Source organism: Ischnura elegans, chromosome 5, assembly GCF_921293095.1.
Source record: "Ischnura elegans chromosome 5, ioIscEleg1.1, whole genome shotgun sequence".
Classification (NCBI taxonomy): Eukaryota; Metazoa; Arthropoda; class Insecta; order Odonata; family Coenagrionidae; genus Ischnura; species Ischnura elegans.
The window spans coordinates 118,212,288-118,233,927 of record NC_060250.1 but is presented as its reverse complement, the minus strand read 5'-3'; the positions used below and the strand labels follow the sequence as shown (position 1 = coordinate 118,233,927).

Sequence of the window (21,640 nt, the reverse complement as noted above, 5' to 3'; positions counted from 1 at the left end):
TCTGTGTGACTATTAATTTATCTCCTTAAACCAGTGTTTTCCAGCCCACGCATACCTGCGGAATATTTATCCCTAAACGAAAGCATGAGAAAAGTCAATGAACCATCCCTATCACACTCAATTAGCTGTAACCTGTAGCATTATTTTAAGTATCCACTCCTCTCAAAAATTTTTCCAATGAAATTTACCCTCCTTGGGCAATTTAATTTCCATGGAAAATCTTACCCTCTGACCTTAACTACAGGGCTTTAGTGAGAGGAGTTCATGCTAAGGACATTTGCTCGAAGGACGGAAAAAATACCTCTGATTCAAAAAGCTAGAGACTCTGATGCCAGAACTCTATCCAGACCCTGCCTTCTGATCCTGTTTTCTGACCCTACCCACCAACCTTTTAACTCTAAATGCCTGGTTACACATGCATATGTACAAGTGAATATGTAAACGTGTGATCATGTGAATGAGCATGGAAATGCATAGTGTACCCACCCAACTTGTGCAAATGCATGAACAGAAAATAGAATCTGTTCTAATTTGGATCATGCATTCGTACATGTTCCGTTCCTATCCACAAAATTCATTCACACAAACAGACATTAACTTGTACGTGTTAATGTACCACGTAACCAGGCCATTAAAAAGAAGTCCTGCGGATGAATACATGGTTTTTTTGGGAGTCAAGACGACCCATATTCTGCTATTAGTCCACAATTCTCCAATCATCTCTCTTACTAGATCTCATCCTTCTGTTTCCTTCCCTCCATGGCCACCTGAATGGAGGGGCGCAACTAGGAATTAAGGATGGGGTGGGGGGGGTTTAGGTGCAACTAATACCAGGGTGTGTGGGGTATGGAATACCCACCAGGATAAGCGATAGGTGCGAGATTAATAAATTGCAGAATTTTTACATGAATAGTTCAAAATGGTGAGTTTTACGGCTTTCTGAGGGATATTTTATTGATCCTTCGGTTATTCTATTACTAATTTCAATCCAATTAACACTAGAAGGACGGCAGGGGTCATTTGACCCATTTTCAGAATTCAAATTTATTTTTCTCTTATTAAAATATTTTTTTAAATTTTGAAACTTTTTGACTTTGTTCATTTTGGTCTATATTTTGATAAATTAGTGAATATTTAACAATAATGTTTTGTTTTAAATTTTTATGACGTGTTATACCTAGAAGGACGGCTAGGGGTCATTTGACCCACAACTGGTTTTCGCGCTATTTTCTTGCCCGTGGGCACTTTAGTGCCATGTATATCATATAATCAGCAAGAGGCTAGTGTGGTAGATGATTTGCTTCATTTTGAATATGGAAGTACCCGCTTCAATGCCAGTTTCGTCCCAAGGGCTCCTATCTGTATTCGAAAACCTAGGCATAGCGACTTGTCGTGCACAATCTTTCGATATTTTTTGGGCAGCAAAAGGAAATAAAACCTTTTCAATCCATGATTTGCGTAAATTCATGTAATTATGATATTTTAATTTTGTTTTATTTATTGTTCAATGATTATTGTATTACCCACACCGGAAAATCGTCACGTATCCCAAGAATTGTTTTCCGTCGTCCAAGATTCAGAGCTCTTAGAGACATTATTTTCAATATCGACTCATCAGGTTTACGAATAACTTTCATTTCTTTGGCCTGACGGCACTGTCGCTTGACCTAGCCCCTTTGCCGTGTGTCCAGCATTAGTTCCGCCTGACCCCGTCGGGGTTTGGGGCGGGTTGACTGCACGCTGCGTCCTTGGGAAAAATCGTGTCTCTTTTTGAGAGAGCGGAGGAATTGGGTGGACTGTAAAATTCTACTGTAAATTTTACCCTCGGAATCCGCACGTAGGTCGGAAAAGAAGCATTACTGCAAGTTCCTGGAAGATACGAATCAGGATACGGTTGGCGGTTGAGTCCCTGCCTTTCGAACGGCAATTAGCGTTACTTCTGAAAAATTTTTCCTTTTGTATGAATTTCTAATGCTCTCCAGCTCTCTATACCTCCAATGCAACTAGAGAAGATTCTACCATAATGCGCTTTCGTTTGTAGATTTTTTTGCATGCATATCAGTAGCGAGTTGAGGAAGAAAGTAAGAAGTCGAGAAATATATCAAAAGAAGAGATTCGTCGCGAATCAAATAGCTGTAGGGAATATTGAAGATCAGTCTAGAAGTGAATCGTAAACATCAGTTCAAGGACATACTGACCAATCCATCTACATCTGCGTGTGATGGAAGCGACGAAGTCCAAGATAGTGAATCCGATGGCGACTTTGGCGTGATAGCAAATGCACAGCTCTATCCAACAAAATGCAGCTGTCCTTTTATGAGGTAAATTCCAAATAAACAAGACAAATTTGGAATTGAGTACTTGGTTTTGACAGATGTGAAATGAAAATACAGCCTAAATGAATTTCCATATTGTGGCAAAGATGATGATTGGCCATCAAATCAAGCGTTGGGGAAATAAATAGTTACTAAAGTGACCGTAACATACAAGAATTCAGGAATAAATGTAACTTGTAACAATTATTTTCCATCCATCCTGCTGGCAGGAAGTCATAAAAAAATGGAAAACTTCTCTTGCATGGACGATGTGAAAAAACAGGCGTGACGCACAAATATCCATGACCCCTAAAATAGCCATGTAATCCATTCAACGCGAGTGTTCAAAAATACCTTAGGCCATACTCTTGCGTAGAAGTAGGCAAACTAGAACAATAATGTACTTTCACTCAGCAGCATGATCTCAGACGACACTATTTCCGAAACGAATAAAAGAATACCAGAGACCATCCTATTTCATAATAAAAACAAAGTGGGAGTAGATATGATGGATAGCATGTATCAATTTATTTACACGTCTCCAAATCCAACGGCCATATCTCCACGGGCACAAAAAAGAAAAAGGTGCCAAATACCATCAAATTGAATTATTGCACCAATTTCCTTTCCATTTTCCAAATTCCTTTTCATGTGCAAATGGCTGGTGTGCTAACACCCCCTGCCACACGCTTTTAAGCGGCTTGCGGGTTAGTGTATAGATTTAGATGTAGATGAATAAATCGTCCAATGAACGCATTCAGCGCAAAAAAATATTTTGTGGAAACAGCGCTGAAAAAATACTGTCTGTCTGAGATTTACAACAAAGTAATAAGTTTTAAAAATTCTAATGCAAATTTTGTAAACCCAGTACGCCTATTGTTTAAACATGTAACACAACTTTTGTATTGAGTGTATGTATTTTCATTATTTGATTTGCAATCGACTACTACATACGGTTTAATTCATGATTCTTTAAAATAATTGTTATTAACTTTTGACGATGGAAATAATATTTAATACTGTTAAATAGTGTTTTTAATGAACTGATTCAACAATTAATACGATTAAACTGAATATTGGTTGAAAATTAGACGTTCTATTCCAAAAAACATTTTAGGGGTCAAATGACCCCTAGCCGTCCTTCTAGGTAGCGCGAAACTCCCGTCCTCCTAGTGTTAAGTAAAATGGATTAAACATTGAAATTTCTCCGAGCTCTTGGGGGGGGGGTTTGTCCCCCAAAACCCCCCTTTGCTGCGCCACTGCCTGAATGATTCCCTAATCCACATGGAACCAGGTGAGCAGATTGAGTGTGGAGGGGAGTGAATCATGGAACTATTTCCCTGCCAGCTGCATTGCCTTCCCTCCATGTCGGCAAATCACATTGTTTACTTGGATTTTCAGTCCAATGCCCCCCCGTGCCCCCCCCTCTAAATCCGCCTATGACAGGGCTGATGTTGGGGATTGAAGGACATTACGGAGGTTTTGTACTAATGTACCTTCTTCGGCACTATTGATCGAAGCGATCAACTAGGTCTGGACAGTGGCGCAGCGATGGAAGGGGGGGGGGGGTTTGGGGTTAAAACCCCCCCACCAGAGCTCAGAGAAATATTTAAGTTTAATCCATTAACTTAATTTAATTGATATTACTCATAGAATAGTGTAAGGATTAATAAAATATCCCTCAGAAAGCCGTAAAACTCACCATTTTGAACCGTTTATCTAAAAATTCCGCAATTTATAATCTCGCACCTACCGCTTATCCTGGTGGGTAGTCCATACCCCCACACACCCCGGTATTAGTTGCACCTAAACCCCCCCCCCCCTCAGCCTTAATTCCAGGCTGCGTCCCTGGGCCTGGAAGCTGATAAGCATCAACGTTAATGTGGCAAGCCGATGCAGCGGCATTTTAAGAGGTGCACTTGTAAAAGTTGGATAAGGAGAAAAAGTCTGCCTTGAGACAAAAGGAAAAGTAAAAGAGGCTCTAAAGATAGGAGCTATTCGGTTATTCGAGGATAAGAACCAATACCGGGCCGAAAAGTTCACTTCTTGTCAGCGGCTGACATCAACATATCTTGGTTGCTCTGTGCATGCAAAACCAAGAGCAAGAGGTCTCCCAAGAGGTAAGAGGTGGGGGAGCTTAAAGGTTTTCGCCCCGCAATGTTTACGGAAATGGCAGTAAATATGCAATGAAATATTCTCGGACTTCCGACTGAGTTAGACGTCCATCTAAACGTCGACATTATTGTTAAGCCTATCCCCGACGGGACCCCGAGCAAAACCATCGCAGTTCCTCGCGAGGAAAGCATCACACATTTCTACGGCATTATAAATTTTAGGGTTTAACTTGGTGAAATCATTGACGGCTCGAAAATATTCACTCTATTGGATGAAAATATTCATCAAGAGGGACAGAGAATATTACGATATTTTAGGAATTTAATGAGTTCTGACACGGAAGCCACAGAAAAGCGACTTCTGAATAAATACGTAATTGGACGGGTGTCGCACGGGTGTTTGGCAGGGTGTGAGGAGGTTACTTTACTACCTTTATCGTTATTAAAACCAGGGCCAAAGGCGTGGCGTAGTGTGGGTAGGACCAACCACCTAATCTCAAGAAAAATTAAAAACATTGTAATATTTTAGGTGGCTTATTAATGAAAGGTTTCGTTTGACCAGAAAAACAAATAAGATTTAAAATTGATAGTGGATGACCACAAAGCCACTCCTTTACGCATTCAGGCCTCAGAAGTAATATCACTAAGACGTATTCCACACTGCTAAGGCGACATGGAAGTTAGTGGACCTCCAAAACAACGATCTTAAACTGCCTCCGCTACCACCAGAAAATTTTTTGGGGGAAAAGGAGGAGAGGTTCATTAACAGGGATTTAGAAATGAACATTCTCTCCAGAATTTCGGAAGGGGGGTTGAGCACCCCATACTTTCCCACGGCTGCTACGACTGTGGCCTCAAACAATTACCTTCATTTCGTTGAAAAACCATTGCGAAAACACATACTTGCACATTCGGGTGATGTAACCTTTGCCCTTTAGTGATTTTAGTTCACAATGTAGAACTATTGATTAATTGAACCGCAAATGGATGGCACAAACAAACAAACAATTCAATAACAATAGCAGCAAATGAACTCGTATATTGAAATGAAAATACACAACCCTGGTAACTTTTCACTGGAAAATTATTTATTGGTACGACGAGTTGGAGATTAAAATAAATTTGAGTTTGGGACATGTTCTTAATGACATCGTCTTCCTAGAAACTGCCACTTACCACTCTCCATTCTGCCAAACCTCTGTCCACTCTGCCAAACACCTCTCATTAACAAGAGGTTATTGGGACCGTATAACTAAAGAAGCCGTAGAGATCCGTCTTCACCCCAACAACATCAATAGAGATCGACTGCAGCTAAGTAGCGCTTGGAACCTGGCATTAAATAGGACGAGGAAGGAGGAAAAATCCCGGACCAATCAGAGACCACCTAGGTGAAGGAGGAGGGTATAATATCGAAACACGGCGACATCGGCATCATCAGCCCTGAGGATGTTGGGAAAGTCTCCCAACGAAACACCGGCCTACACCATGCAGACCCTGAACCGGTTGGAAACCCGAGAAGCTTTCATCCACGCTATTCACTGGGAAAAGCTCAGATTCTTCACCTCTCATTACCACTGCACTTAACCTTCATAATTTACCCCGCTCCAAACCGACCCTTTCCCCCGGCCGAGGAACCTTACCTGCCTCTCCTAGCGTGGGCTTAGTCACGCATCCCAACCATTCCCTCACCAACCCTCCAACTCCACCCCAAATTCCCCCCCCCTGTTAAACCCTTTTCCCTCCCCCTGCTAAAATTTGGGTATATATTGGATTATCGGTATAATAAACAGTGTACTTGAGAATGACGCCTCAGCGTCGAAACGCGTCGTACCAATAAATAATTTTCAGTGAAAAGTTACCAGGGTTGTGTATTTTCATTTCAACGTGGATTTTCACAAAGTGAAAGCCGAATCGATTGAATTCAACTCATATATTATTCATTTTGAGATTTAAACCGTGCTTTCGCGTCCATTAATTCCACTGATATTTTAATGACAAAATGACATTAAAAATACTGAGATTTTGCCACCGCCCTGAACTATTTTCAGTTTTTTCCACCCCACCGATATACCCGTAAAATATCACGAAAATTATAAGAAAATGGCCAGTTTCCCTTTCGCATCAATTCAATCTAATCGTTTGTTATAGCACTAGTATTACATTTTCGTACTCACGTACACATGGCCATCCTGAGAGTTTTTATGCCTCCTTCGCTGTCTTCTTATGCCAACTTCGTAACCGCTGAGGAAGAAGAAGAAGATCCGGACGAGTGTGGTTGGTTTGACTTTCAACTGCCTAAGGAAGAAATAAGTTGCTAGAAATGACTCTAAGGTTCTTGACGGTCAGAGGAGAGGAGTAAGACTTGTTGGTAGGAGGGGTAGGAAAGTGATTGAGACCGTCGAATTGAGACTTGCGAGATGTCAAATAGCTACGCATAGGTAGGTAATGCCCAATTTTACAGCACGGAACGGATTGTTATTTGTGGCAGTGGAATAATGCAATAGCAGTATTCGCATTCCTTTGAGGGAGGAGAAAACCTAGGTTTTCTCCTCCCTCAAAGGAATGATTTTTCTGGAAAGTCTGTGCACGAAAACGAATGGAAAAAAATGTCTCGTAACGCCCGCGTAAGGATACTGTTTTCAGTTGGGTAAGTAGGAACTCCGCCTTCTTAAAATTTCAAGTTGTTCTCCCGCACAATAAATTAAATTTCTTAACGCACATAACCGAATATGAAATTATAATAAACAACATAAAGTATTATAATTAATAGATTTAATTTTTTAAATCATATATTTAATGGTGTTACTTGCATTGTACTGTTTTAAAAAATGTATCGGAACAATTTATTGCGGCGGTCAGTAGTCACGTGACACTCGAAGAGCCTCTCCCGGAATTTTTCGTTTCGCCTGGCGGCAACTTCCATTGAGTTAAAATATGAGTACTTGAGTGTGTCCAAAAGTTAATAACTTTCACATTTTACGTTATTCTTCAGTGTTGAAGGTGTATGGACTTTAAATGGAATGTGGCAATAGTTGCTATTGCGAGTGACCACGGAACCGGAACAGAATATTTATTTACAGGAAAATCGTGATCAACGAAGTATTGAGAACCTGTGACCAGAGTGTCACAACTGTTGTACCGTCTTCTCATAAAGGTGTTTGGAAGAATTCTCTTCCCTTCAACAATTCTCAGCACTTCCGCGTTACTTGCTCGGTCGATTCATTTTATTTTCGTCATTCTTCGATAGCACCATATTTCGAATGCTTCCATGGAAGCATTCGAAATATGGTGCTATGCGGTATGGTTCGAAATATGGTGCTGAGCGGAGAAGTCAAGAGTGCTCCGCTCCTGTCAACGTCCGGGCCTCGCTCCCATAGAGAAAAATGCTCCATACGTGTAGCATCTGATGAGTTTTTTTCTTACTTCTGTGCTTGTATTCTCAACTGCAATAAAATCCTTCCTATTTTAGAAAACCCTCTTTTCCTGCGCTCTTCTACAGACTATTTCTTTCTTGCTTCGTTCATTGTTGATGATTACGAGTTAATTACGGAGTAAGTTACGAGAAAATTACGGACAGTGCACAGCGCTGCAGCATAATAATATATTCTTCTTCTTTTTGTTAATTTGCGGGTATCTGGAGATTGTCCTTTCCGTGTATTTGTGTAGGTGTTCTTCAAATCCTTCTCTGTCTCGGCGCGATGACTGCTACATCGTCAGCAAGTCCCAGCATACTAATTCTTTCGCAGTGGAAATTGAAACTGAGAGCCTTCCCCCTGATTTCATTGATGGCTTTCTCGATGTAAACATAAAAATACTACGGGGGATAAAGCACACCCTTGTCTCACTCCTTTTCTTATTCTTGCTTCTGTACAGTTGGCTCCATACATTATCGGATATAATTGGTTTTTCCACAAACTGTGCACTATTCTACGAGCATTGCAAAGCGCTCAGATTTCTTTCAGAATCTTTGAATTCCAATCCCCGTATTCAAATGCCTTTTCTAAATCGATAAATTCTAGCAGAGTCCGTTTGTTCTCCATTCTCTGCTCTATCTCGTAAGAAGAAATAAGCTGGCATAGGAGTCAAAATTGCTTCTCCTACTTTTCCTAAACCTGAATTAATCCTCATCCAGAAATTCTTCTGGCCGTGGTGTAGCCAGGAATTTTGTTCGCGGGTTTCAAAACCAGTGGGGTCTGGGGAAAATTCTTGAAAAACAGGGTGTTAAATCGAGGGTTTTAAACTAATTTTTAACATTTTTTTCCAATAGAAAAAAATATATTTCAAAGAAATCTTGTGTAAATTCATGATTTTTCAATATTTTGTTTTCTTTTATGATGAAGCAAAGTATTTGCATTTTTATATTTCGTTGAGGGGATGGGAGGGTCCGGACCTCCACCTCTTGCTATGCCACCGTCTTCTGGTCTTCGTTCTTTTTTTATGTAGATGATTCTCCCGAGTATCTTCGATGCATTTGTCATCAGCCTGATGGTCTAAAAATCTTCACACTTCTCTGCTCCCTTCTTCTTTCTCAATGTTCGATGTCTCAAGGTAAATCTCCTGATGAGTTCATATCGCACATAGTTTAATACAGTTGAGTAAATAGTTTTTCTCCTGCATTTTTGATAAGATCAGGTGGGATGAAATGTATTTCTGAGGCCTTATTCTTTCGCAGGTATTTTATTGTAGCGTCAAAATTTGATCTTTATATGCTGGCTTGCCGGTGGTGGATGGGGGGGCTATAGCCTCCCCCTTGGGTATCCGATTTACAAAAGATAGAATGGTAATTTTTTTTCTGACCCCCACTACTGCTGGGACGTTTCCCCCGACTTAGCCCCCACCTTGTCCCTATCCTGAATCCGCCACCACTAGCTCCCATGTCATCTTCCATACTTGTCCTTTATGGTATTGCATCCGGTATTCCATTCCTTGAAATGCTTCCTCACTATTATATAGTCCGCTTCCACTTTCCCATGTATGAGGTTATTTTGCACATCCTCAAATATGTTCATCATCCATATTTCTATAGTTTTCCTTGCTTTGCGACAAACCTTGTTCACCGGCAACAGCTGGCCTGTTTTATATACATGTATTTTTCACAATGCATTGATTGCATTTGATATTGCAATTAAATTTAAAAGTACTAATACTTATCTAGATAACTATTTAAATTATGAGCAAAATGTTGATGTTCCAAGTGTTACATTCATAAAATAAGTGAAAGATTTCTTTTACAAAGCTTAAGAATTGTTATTAGGAACAACATAATACATAATTGTAATATTAATTGAACGTTCTAAATATATGTTGTTATAAAATTCTCTTAAGATTGGCCTTGAATTGTAGAATTTCCCTGGAAAACCAGGAATTCTGCAGGAATTTTTCTGCTTTGATTGGCTGGGCACCCTGATACTGTGTGTATTCATGTTGTACACTGTATAGATAAAAGTCTTGTGTGATATAAATATATACATACACGTCTCTTTTACTGCATATATATACATCTTGTATACTGTATATATATACGTTTTGTATACTGTATACGTATACAGTATATGCTTGGTAGGAGGACATTTGCTGCGTTATATACGTTTGGTAGATGGGGGGTAGAAGGTTTTTATACGTATACAGTATACATGTATGTTCTACGGTATACACAAGTTATATACAACATATACGTATATTTAATGTATACAGTAGCATGTGTGCTGTCTGGGAGGCTTGTCCTTACTCAGTTTTCGCATTCCAAATGTATGCTTGGACGTGAGATTGAAAAACAGCCCCTATTCTAATTTCGTTCATGCATTCGTGCAATTCCACACCTCTTCATAAATTAATGCAGTTCTAACCTGCGCGATTCCGTGTCCCGTATAAAACGGTCTTAATACTTCCTTCGTTCTTCAATGAGGTCTAGGACTTCTTGGGTGATCCATGGCTTTTTCTTAACAAATTATCTTCTCCCTAGAACTTCTCTAGTGGCCTCCTGAAGCCCAATTTTGATATTTTCCAGCTATTCTACACTGATTTCTCAATCTGATATCAGCAGAGGTCTCGGTCTATCTTGCTCTCCCCTTCTTCTTGAAAGGCATGTTGATTTTTTAGCTCATTTACTTTCTCTAATTGCCATAAGTTCTTCCGCCACGTAGTGCACTGGTTTTGATTTATTTGTGCAAACTACTTTTCTAAATCCATCATCACGCTGCCACGCATCGTGCAGCCATGTATGCGTGGTTTTCGGAAACAAGGTCATATATGGAGCAGCGGGAATACAAGTACAATCAAGTTCTCAGCTCTAAAAAGATCGCGGTCGACTGGGGAAAAGTCCTCAACGAGTCCGGGAAGCCATCTAAAATAACACACTATGTGCATAAAAAAATAATACATTAAAACGCTGGCATTTATGCAGTTCCTGACCCAGTGGCGATCCCCAGAACTCTTCACTAAAAATAATAAATTGTTTGATTTACGTAAACTATGAACATTACAAAAAAATTAAAGTAATACTTTGGATTATACGTATTTTCGGATTGTTTGTTCCGCTTATCCTCACCATTAGCCCGGAAAATCAGGAGTTTGCGGAACAAGTTTCTTTAGAACACATTTGAAAATTAACGGAATAAAAGTAAAACTTACTCTTCAGATCACTTTTCTCCCATTTATTATCAAGGTCTTTCCAAAAATTTGAACGATAACGTTCCAATAAATTATTTTACCTCACTTGGTTCAATGCTTAAAAACTTTTTCTTTTCTCTTTCAAAACCTCTTGTTATCGATTCACTTTTAACCTCCAGGATTTAGCGAAAGAAAGTAGTGTTGTTAGGGTTACAATTAAGAATTACAAAGATAAATAACTTTATTTCACATAGATAAATTAATGGTCACAAAACAATTTAAATATAGGTAAGTGGAAAATATACCTTTGTGCCTTATAAAACTTAACTCCATGAATCTTGCTGAAACATACTCTTTCTACATATTTAGGTATTGTAAAACATTATTGTGCTCTTCTACAGATCTTAAAAATGTATTCCCAAAGGATAAAAATAGAGTGCCACACTTTTTCACACACCAAAATAGTTTTGCTTCAGGCTGTCCGAACAGTTTTACTACCTAACAGTTTAAAAATAATCCACGAAAACTGTTATTACAATGGTTTTTACAATGACTTATGGTTATCATAAATATCACAGTCTGAAAGAGGATAATAACAGTAATTTGGATTTTTACACAAAAAATTTACATTTATTACATTTTGCAACTAATTTAATAACTAACACAAAATGCTTTGGTTTGTGCTTTGAAGATATGGATAAATAAATAATAAATTTCTCCTCAATCATATTAATCCCCATAGTTCTTCACTTTCACAAAAGTGTCATTCATCAATGAAATCAATTCCATCCATATTTCTTGTCCAGAGATGGAAATTGTTAAATGCTCATGAATTAAATACATAATTACAATTGCATCTTATCATATATGCATATTTGAAACATTTAAAGGCAAAAATAATTGGATGCTGCATTTTATTATCAAATATATGCACCATTTTTCAGTCTAGTACTACATACTGAAGGGAAACTACAAAACAGGTCAGGTCCTCTTTACCACATAATTCACACGCATTTCTATTGCAAGAGTTAAAAATATTTTTTTTAACTTCTTGGTTGTGACTATATTCATGTAAACAACAAGGTAAAAGTTTTTATTAAGTCACAATATTTTTCTTAGAAAATAGTTATTAGTGTTAAGCTCATTTTATAAAAATTCACATAAATTACATAGAAATACTAGTCTTTTTGCAGTGTTAACGAACTGCTCTCAAGTCAATGATGTTTATAAACTCTTCAGATTGTGAAATGAAAGGTTGATTGAGGTGGATAATGCAAATGGAGAGGAAAAAACCAAGGCATACACAGAAAATTCAATAAATCTTCTTAATAACAAAAGCTATAGCGCAACTATTGTAAAATAAAACTTCATCACTCTAAAAACAGATACGTAGGTCATAAATTGAATACATTTCTTGGAAAGCGATTAATAACATAAGAGGGAAGCTGTAGGTACTTACTATATTGAAGGGTTAAATGTAGGTCAGAAAAATGTGGAGGAAAGGTAATTTAATTGATACGGTATGTTATGAGAAGGAATGATTTATGGATCCTAAACATTAAATAAAAAGTGCTCATTAGTTCTAAAGGTTAGGTTTGACAGTGATAGCATGATTGCTATGAATAAAAGTATGGAATATTAGTAGGAAAAAGAAATGGAAAACCCTATATGAAGAAGATATCAAATTCTTTTCCACCAAATATATATATTCAATTTTTTTCATTTCAACCCCTCCAACCTTATCTGAATGAATGGCAAGTATCACCAGACTTGTAATGGCCAGGGCCAACTACAGGGGAGATGTCTAACAATGGATGGCACCACTCCAAAAAGTTTTGGAGGGAAATAAGAAAATTTTGGGTTGTGAAAAAGATTTTTAAAAGCACTCTATGTACTGGTGGGAAGAGGGAGCAGTCGATTTTGGGGGAGCTATGATTCATTGAGGGGGATGGGCTCCTCTGGCGATACATGCTATAAAGAGGAATAAAAGAACACTTCATCGTTGGTTATGATGAATTTGTCGAAGAGGTAAGAGGAACATATAAGGAAGAGGTAAGAAGAACGTAGATGGACCATCTCCTCTGTAATTATCAAATAATAAAATTCATTCATATCTCAGTGCACAGCAATAGTTCGAGTTTTGATCCCTACTCAAAATTTTATTAGGAAATGAAGTCATTTAGCTTTCAGAGATATCTCACAAATGTACAAAGGTAATGTAATGAATTACATTAATGGATGACGGCTATAATTCGTGGGATTTCTGTATGTTAAACATGTCGAAAGAAACTAATTTGCATTTTCAACACATGTTTTTATATCTTCCCAGATGTTTTCCATGATTTTAAAACCTGGAAGATGGAACCCAGCTCCCTCCCTGCGTCACATCATCCCCCACGCCACCTCCCTCGCTCCTATCCTAAATTCTCCCTCCCTCTTGACTTAAGTCTTCCCCAACTCCTCGCAGAAATGAATAAAAGCCTACAATGAAATATTTCTGTTCTGTAAAGAGATTCATAACATTGTGAGCAAATAATGGGTGTCGTCATAAAAAATTTTGTATTTGTCGCAAGCATAGGATGTCTTTTTTTTTGTATTGGGCCGCCACCAATCAGAATGAAGTAGCTACAGGAGCAGTGCAGTTTTTCTCGCCAATGAAGTCTTATCAGTTGACACTTATTTACCCCAATTAGACAACAGTCAGTGAATGTCTGTGAGAAGGGTGTTAAACTCAGCGAAGAATATCAACATCCCCCCTTGAAAATAACATGTTGTTGTTGAAATCCATTGGGTTTATTGAAAAGCTGTGTGGTAAGTGCAAAGTAGTTTCTTTTAACATGTTTAACCGAATGAAATGCACTAAAGGAAATTAAGAAAAGAGTAGAGATTTTTCAAGCTGACCATAAAAATATCTCAGATCTATCAATCACATATAGTTATGCGTGTTATCTAAAAAATTGTATTTTAAAATAAATATAAAATATGATAACCACAAGGCTTATAAGCGCATTGTATGCAGGCTGTAGTTACAACTGAAAAATGATATGGACCATCTACTCCATTACTTAAGTCATCAGTGAACTGGAATCAAATTACGAAATTCTTAAATATGTATGTCAGAGCACAGCAACCGCTCTTTTGTGGAACTCTACTTAAAATTTTATGAGGATACTAAGTTATTCTGATTCCATAAATATCTCCCAAAGAAAAAACAAGATAAAATTTTTTCATTAGAGTTTCTTTTTTATTAGGTATTGAAATGCTGAGAAACTCTAAATAGGCAGTGAAAATGTAGAAAATGAATGGCAGACTTTCTAAAAGCTAGAAATAAAATGCAAGAAATGATAAAAAGCTGATATTTGTGCTAATGGTATTGAAAAGGATGGTCATAAGATTGAAGAATTTTTTCTTTATGCCTAATTTTGGAAAATATTTTTTTCTGCAATCACCTTCAAATTTGCTGAAACATTGTTACTATTTAGTAAAATTAATTTGAACTTAAAATATTACTCTTTTGGACATTTAAAAGCCAATCCAAACAAATCTGCTCATAAAGTTTTTAAATTAAAAAAATCACATGATAAACCTCACATATAAAATTATTTTAACCTCTCTCAACTGTTAAATCACTGTTTTTCAATGCTGGCTGGCATTTCAAAATCATCTTCCTAACACATAAATACTTTCATCATTGAAACATGTTAAACTTTCCTTAAGAAGAAACTGCTTCTTTCAGTCAAGGAACTATATTCATTAAGCTTCATGAGGTAGATATGCTTCCTTGTCATTTGCCATATTTTCTCCTAGATGCAAGTGCATCTTTGTGCAACCCTTGAAATAAGTATGATATCATTCATACTGATGACTGGTTTCAGCAGCAAAATTTCTACGTGGTAACTATCAGATTTACATCCAAAGTAGTCTTAGCATTGATGAAACCAAAATTAAACCAGCTAAGTAAAAGCACGTGATGTTGTGGAAAGCTTCAGCATCAGCACAACAATCACAGTAAGTTTAACCCAGCAAGTCTCATTCAGGTTTATGGCCTATGACCTATTGGCGAGCTTATTTCAAATTATGCTCAGCTGCAAAATGTTGATTTTTAAGACTGATTGATATAAATCTTCCAATCAAGGTAAGTTATGATGACACTTGCTTTTATTTACATAGTTGAACATAACTGTTAATGATGCACAATATACAGTGCTGTAGTTAGGAAAAAAATTATGCGGTACTCACCAAAAATTGCCAACAATTAAAAATGTATTATGCATCCGGCCGCGATTAAAATGTCAAACTCCAACTCTTACATTAGTTCCAAGCTGTGCCACAAGATAACTCTGAACAAATAAATAATAATTTCCAATCTTTCATTCTGAAGTCCATTGGACAATTTACAGTAGGGCTATTTTTACAGATTTAGAAAGGTAGTTTAACCGGTACGCTTATTACGAGTTTGAATTTTAAGGGGCGCGGCATATCGGCCCATACCAGCCCAACTACAGCACTGGTTACATTAGGTTAGGAATTGGTTATTCTATAGGTACCATACCATCACTTCACAGTCTCTCTTTTACTAGAAGAGGAACCAAACACAGAGAAGCTAGAAAAAGGTGGGATTCTTGGTTGTTTTCTGAGTAGGAATTGATTGCTAAGGGATCACCTCCTTCAATCCTGGAAAATTTTATAGAGAAAGGTGGTAATAAGGCAACAGGAAAGATCTAGGGAATGTTTTAAAAGATAAAATTTGACTAGAACATCTTCAAAGAGAGACCTGCACCTGTCGGATTATATTTTCCACTCCCTTTAGCATTGTGAGAAATTAACCCATAAGGACTAATTTCAATTTTAATTTAATTTTTGGTGGCTAAATTTTTGTATAAAAATAACTCACTTTTAAATGCAATCATTAGGATATTTTCCTCTCTTCTTATTTATAAATAAATAACAACAATAATCCATTCATAATTGAAATCAAGCATCAGATGGAGAGCTTATCTCACACCAGTGGCTTTCTCCTTTTGACTTCTGTCAATTTCCCTCCACCTCGCTAGGTTTTCTTGGCATTTCTCTAGCATGGGTTTTGTTTCTGGGACGAGTTTGTAAAGAAGTTCATAGCATGGAATACATATTCCAGTCAGGAAGCCAACCTGTAATTAGAAAAAGCAAAATCATGAAATGACAACAATAACATATAGACCTATGCTTCCTGGATTTCAAAGTACGAACTACTACTGAAAAACTTCAAGACTACATACATATCTTTTGAAGCCTTCTTGATTACCTACCAACTACCAACTATTTAAGGGCAAGATATGGGGTTATCTACCTTTAAATGGCCAGTATGTCTGCATAAACATAGGAAAAAGCTCCTCTTGGTATCCACCATACCCATACAGATACAAACTTTTGTTGGCTCCAAAAACAAAGTCATTAAATTGAGCACAACAATTTTTTGTAGAACTGTAATCTAGTGTCTTTTGAAGAGTAAATAATATTTTAAATATAACTTGAATAATTAATAGCCTTAGTGGGAATGGACAATTAATGCCTTCAATAATAACATTACATAATACAAACCTGAAGAAATGAATCCTTGTATGTGTCCCATTTACCCCACAGCCTCTCTTACCTCTTCCTAAAATTACCCATTACATTTCATCTTCCAGTCCCAAGAAAAACACCAAAGGTTTCTTCCTACGTTTTTATCACAACTGACTCTCTATCAAAAAAAAGTTAATGTCTCCAGTATCCATAAACAATTGGTACCACTCATCAGGAATACTTAACTTGCTGTGCTGATTAACCTGGGAAATCCAAGGCAGACACCAAAAGCCTCTCCATCTGAATACATACCCCCTTTTCTTCTTCCCCAGTCACCTTCATTTATTTTTCCTTATCGTTCTTCGTCTCCTCCTGCTTACTCACGATTGGTTTACATTTCTCTCTCCCAGGGGCGCAGCTAGGAATTGACGCTAGGGGGGGTTTTAGACACAACTAATACTGGGTAGTTAGGGGGTACTGAATATCCACGAGGGGAAGCAGGAGGTGCGGGGACCCTTCTCCAGAAAAAAAAACAGATAAATGGTTCAAAACGGTAAGTTTTACGGCTTTCTGAGGGACATTTTTTATAATCCTTCCATTTTTCTTTAAGTAATATTAGTCCAATTGAGAAAATGGATTAAACTTAAAAAATTCTCTGAGCTCTGGGGGGGGGGGGGGGGGGGATAGCCCCAAAAACCCCCCCTTGTTGCGCCACGGCCCTCTCCCTCCTCAGTTAGTCATTGTTCACTCTTGGACTGTCTCGAACATTTCATCACTTCAAGCTTGCATTGTCGTGATGGTGTTCGTTCAAAATGCTGAAGGGGACTGCTTTGTAGCCAAAATACACATATTTGTCATTTATCCTTGTCCGTTTTTATGGTTTCATTTGCAACAATGCTTTTGGAAATGATTCTTCCTGAGGTTGAGCGCATTTGTGTGAGAGTACTTGTATTTTTTATTGTTTGTGTTTGCATAGGCGGATCCAGGGAGGGGGGGGAGCATAGGGGTACGTGCCCTCCCCAAACCCTTAAAAATATGCTAGATTTTTAATATGGTCCCATTATCATTGCATTTGTTTTGTATGATGAGGTATCCTTGAGCCCCCCCCCAGAACAAAATCCTGGATACGGCCTTGCTTGTGCCCCCCCCCAGAAAGAAATCCTGGATCCGCCCCTGTGTGTTTGTGTGAATAACTAGGCATCCCATCAAGGGATCACAGGGTACCAATAGCCTCTTAAAGGATCCCAGGTAGATCTCAGATAACTCTATCCTACTTAGCATAGTCTCATTAGCTGTTGGAAAGAATACTACCTGGGTTGCGTGAATGCATCTGTGGTGGTAACTGGTGAGGAACTTACATATCCACAAAACACCACGGGGGATATTCTGTAGTTGGTCTCTGCCTTGGATTTCCCTGGTAAACTAACACAATTACATAGTTTGGTGTTCTTGATGAGTGGTACCATTTGACACCAGCTACTGTAGACCTTTCTTTATTTTTAATTGTCCAGCCATAACAGCTCACCTCATCTTAGTAACCCCAACTGATTAAGAATTTTTCCTGCTTTGAACCTACCTGTGAAGCTGCTTGCTGATCAGGCTGATGGCGATCCATCATTGGTATAGGAACCCTACCTGCAGCACGCTCTGCATCACCCTGGAGAAAAGCCATAATGAATCATAAACATTTTCAAGAAGTGAATTCCTCTGATGTATTAAAAGAAAATGTATAGTGGATGTGACAATTAAGTGATTCCCCAGGCCCATTACAAGTTCTCAAAAAAGTGTTTCATGACTATATAATGTTCTTTTTTCAAAATAATCTTTTTATTCCTTGACAAATTCAGCCCAAAATATGGAATTATATGTGTCCAGCATGGAATGCAGGGATGCCAGAAGATATGCATTTGTGTCCCTAACTGGTAAAATAATACCATCCATTTTCTTGATGATGCACACTAAAATGGTCTGGTCTGAACAGGTTAAGGATAGAACAATTAATGAGTTATGTAATAAAATAGAAAATAAGAAGAGAAAAATATGTATCAATATCATCATGTATCTTTGCATTCCAGCCTAGGAAGACAGAAACACTGGGGGTAAGGTTAGGCCCTTGGTGTCACAGTGATGATAAGTACATGGGGTAGGCAGGCAAGCTAAGAATGTTTATTTATTTATATTCATCACCATGATAACAACACTATTTGGCCTCTACATCAGGGGACTACAAGCAAAAATCACTGACATCCATGCTATGGATAGGTTTAATCTACCCAAACCGGATTCGAACCCATGACCTTTAGTTTAGCAGGCAAGGACTGTACCCTGTGGCCACTGAGGCTGGCAATATGATTAAAAAGCAATAATTGTATCAAATTTAAAAGTGATAAAGTAAGGGGAGATAGAGGGGAGCCATTACCAAATCCTACTATGGTATGATATAGCCATCCCTGCATTATACTCAAAGGAATTTCTATAAAGTAATTACCTGTTCATAAAATTCTTCAAATATCACTTTCACAGTTTCTACCTGAACATCCCATGGCTTTGTACTTGCTGATAAGTCACTGGCTGTCATAGTAACTGCTTGCAGCAATAACCTATCAAAAGGATAAAAAAATGCTGAGGATCTCATCAAACTAAATTGAGAAAAATCCATTACTTTGTCAGAAATTCTTTGCTTGACTAGTCTACCAAAACATAACCTGAACTAAAAAATTACAGCTCCAAAATTAGCTAGGAAACTTAAAAATATCCAATAAGAGAATAAAGGTTGCTGCTGCAAAATTTTTGAGGAGAGCTCACCGATGTTCCATGTTTTCCCAGGAAAATTTGTTGTCATTGACCAACTGGGTCAAACGAGCTTTATTTGGGAAGAATAATGCCAAGTCAGTGGCAAGAATGCAGTGCTTGATGAGACCCAACACATTCTTGTACTCTTCACTGGAAAGCTTGCTGAATATATTGTGACCTTCCTAGATTGAGGAAAGAACAAAGTTATGTAATCATTTCCAAAACAGTTTGATGAGCATACGATAGTTAAAAATGACACTATTAGGGTGAAACTAGTAGTTAGCTGTACATAAGAGTAATAAAAAAGCTTGTCATAATTGATAATTATTTTTTAAATTAGGTTATTTTATGGAAAGTATACACTTTTGTTATTCTTGAGTTTAAATGATGCAATAACTTAACTAATGGATTAAATCATCTATACCAAGATTACAGGAGAAAATAGAGCTACAGAATTTAGAGTGCATTTGAAATTTTCAAGTTTTCCATGGCCTTTCTTTTGCCAAAACTTTTTCTTCCCATATGCATATTTTCATTTTTATATTTTAAACTCATAAAATTTCTTGGAAACGTTTTCAAAACCATATCATTACTCTTTACTCAGGTACATATATTATGTATTATACTTTACTCAGGTATTAATGGCTTCAGTGGCTAATGGCTTGAAGCTACATAATTGTTTTTAAACCAAAAGAAGACTTATTTACAATGCAAATGTACACAAATGCAATCTGTCACTGTGGAAAATTGATTATTTGGTCATAATATTAGAGAGAAACAATAATTATAGATTGATAAAATGGCTCCAATCAGTGATCAAAGGCTTAACTTTAAGGGGTCTTTCGTACAAAAGGGCACTCATATGATAGCAGTTTCAATTTGCTCCCTTGAGTGAATGGGTTTTGACTGGGACTAGTTTACAAACCTGCTGAAGGATGGTAACAGTTTGATTGAAGTGATGGTGCTCCATTGTGGACGTACTGTATATACAGGCCAGTGGAGATTCAGTGTCCAACATAAACTTGTTGTTCTTACCCCTGTGGTCCAGATCATGGCACAAGGATCCAATGTAGAGAGCTAAACTCTACCGAAAATAAAAAAGTTCATTTAATTTAATATAGTTTTGTAAATTTGTAATAAAAAGTTTTCCTACACATTAGTAATTTGGGTTCATCATCTACTTATTCATTATTACAGCCAATTAAAATGAGTAAAACTTATATGGTAGCTGAAAAACTATGAAAAAGTTCATTCCCAGTGAGAAATGGGTGGTGGATTCCACGTGGAACCCACGTGGAATCCACATTGACTCGTGGATATATGGTGGTGGTGGATATTGAGTGGTTGGACCCATGTTGATTTCAAGTGGATTTGTGGTGATTAGCATAAAATGTTAAACTGAATTTCTGATTTGTGGTGCTTAACTCTCTGGTGACATTGCGTCATTTATCATCCTGAAACCACACTATTTATATGAAAATGTATCGCACATTCTATTTATATATAATTCATGGAAAGGCAGCCATGAGAGCACACAAAAAATCGTAGACATACGAAATGTCTATTTCCAGTCTACAAGTAACTTTAACCGATGAAAGTGCGATGTAGACCATGAATATACACAATCCCAGCAAGCAATGGGTGGTGGCATCATCATGGAATCCCCCACAAATAAATGTTGAATCCACTACAAATCAACGTGGAATCCACATTGATTTCAAGTGGATCTATGGTGATTAGTATAAAATATTTAACGGAATTTCTAATTCATTGAACTTAACTCTCTAGTGACATTGCATCATTTCTCACCCTGAAACCATGCTAGTTATGTGAAAATGTTTTGCAAATTCTATTTATGTGTAATTAATGGAAAGGCAGGATTAGTATTATGTGTAAAATAGAATCAGCAGGTTTTCAAGCAATTGCATAATAGGTGGATTTTATTTTTATATCCACTACACTAGCTCCTGCTGGAACTTCACTATTAAATTATTCATTCATTTTATAGTTCTATATTATAAATATTTTATATTTCAATCCCCACATCACAAAATATCACCCGCATATAGCACATAAAATATCTTCTAGATATCTGGAGCACGTCTGCAATGTCTTGGATATTTTAAATATCTACTGGATGTTTAGAATACGCCTATTATATGAAAGTATGATTACTGCTTGGCCTTCTAAATTACTGGAATTTTAGATACTGAAAGTAATTTCACAAAAAGATTACATATTTAAATAAATGATACATATTTCAAA

At 37.4% G+C, this 21,640-nt stretch overlaps 1 protein-coding gene across 3 annotated transcripts in view; it reads right to left on the bottom strand.

Annotated features, from left to right (window-relative positions):
• Positions 1 to 11,261: 11,261 nt before the first annotated feature.
• The window catches only part of LOC124159462 (probable 3',5'-cyclic phosphodiesterase pde-5), a 388,578-nt gene continuing 378,199 nt past the window's right edge, over positions 11,262 to 21,640 (bottom strand). For all 3 annotated transcript variants that reach the window (XM_046535284.1, XM_046535283.1, XM_046535285.1), the window contains exons 12-16: positions 20,301 to 20,459; positions 19,388 to 19,557; positions 19,071 to 19,182; positions 18,159 to 18,239; positions 11,262 to 16,188 (exon numbers count right to left, since the gene is read on the bottom strand). In XM_046535284.1, the coding sequence (XP_046391240.1) occupies positions 16,033 to 16,188; positions 18,159 to 18,239; positions 19,071 to 19,182; positions 19,388 to 19,557; positions 20,301 to 20,459 (678 nt within the window). In that variant the 3' untranslated portion in view covers positions 11,262 to 16,032. The remainder of the gene's footprint in view (positions 16,189 to 18,158; positions 18,240 to 19,070; positions 19,183 to 19,387; positions 19,558 to 20,300; positions 20,460 to 21,640) is intronic.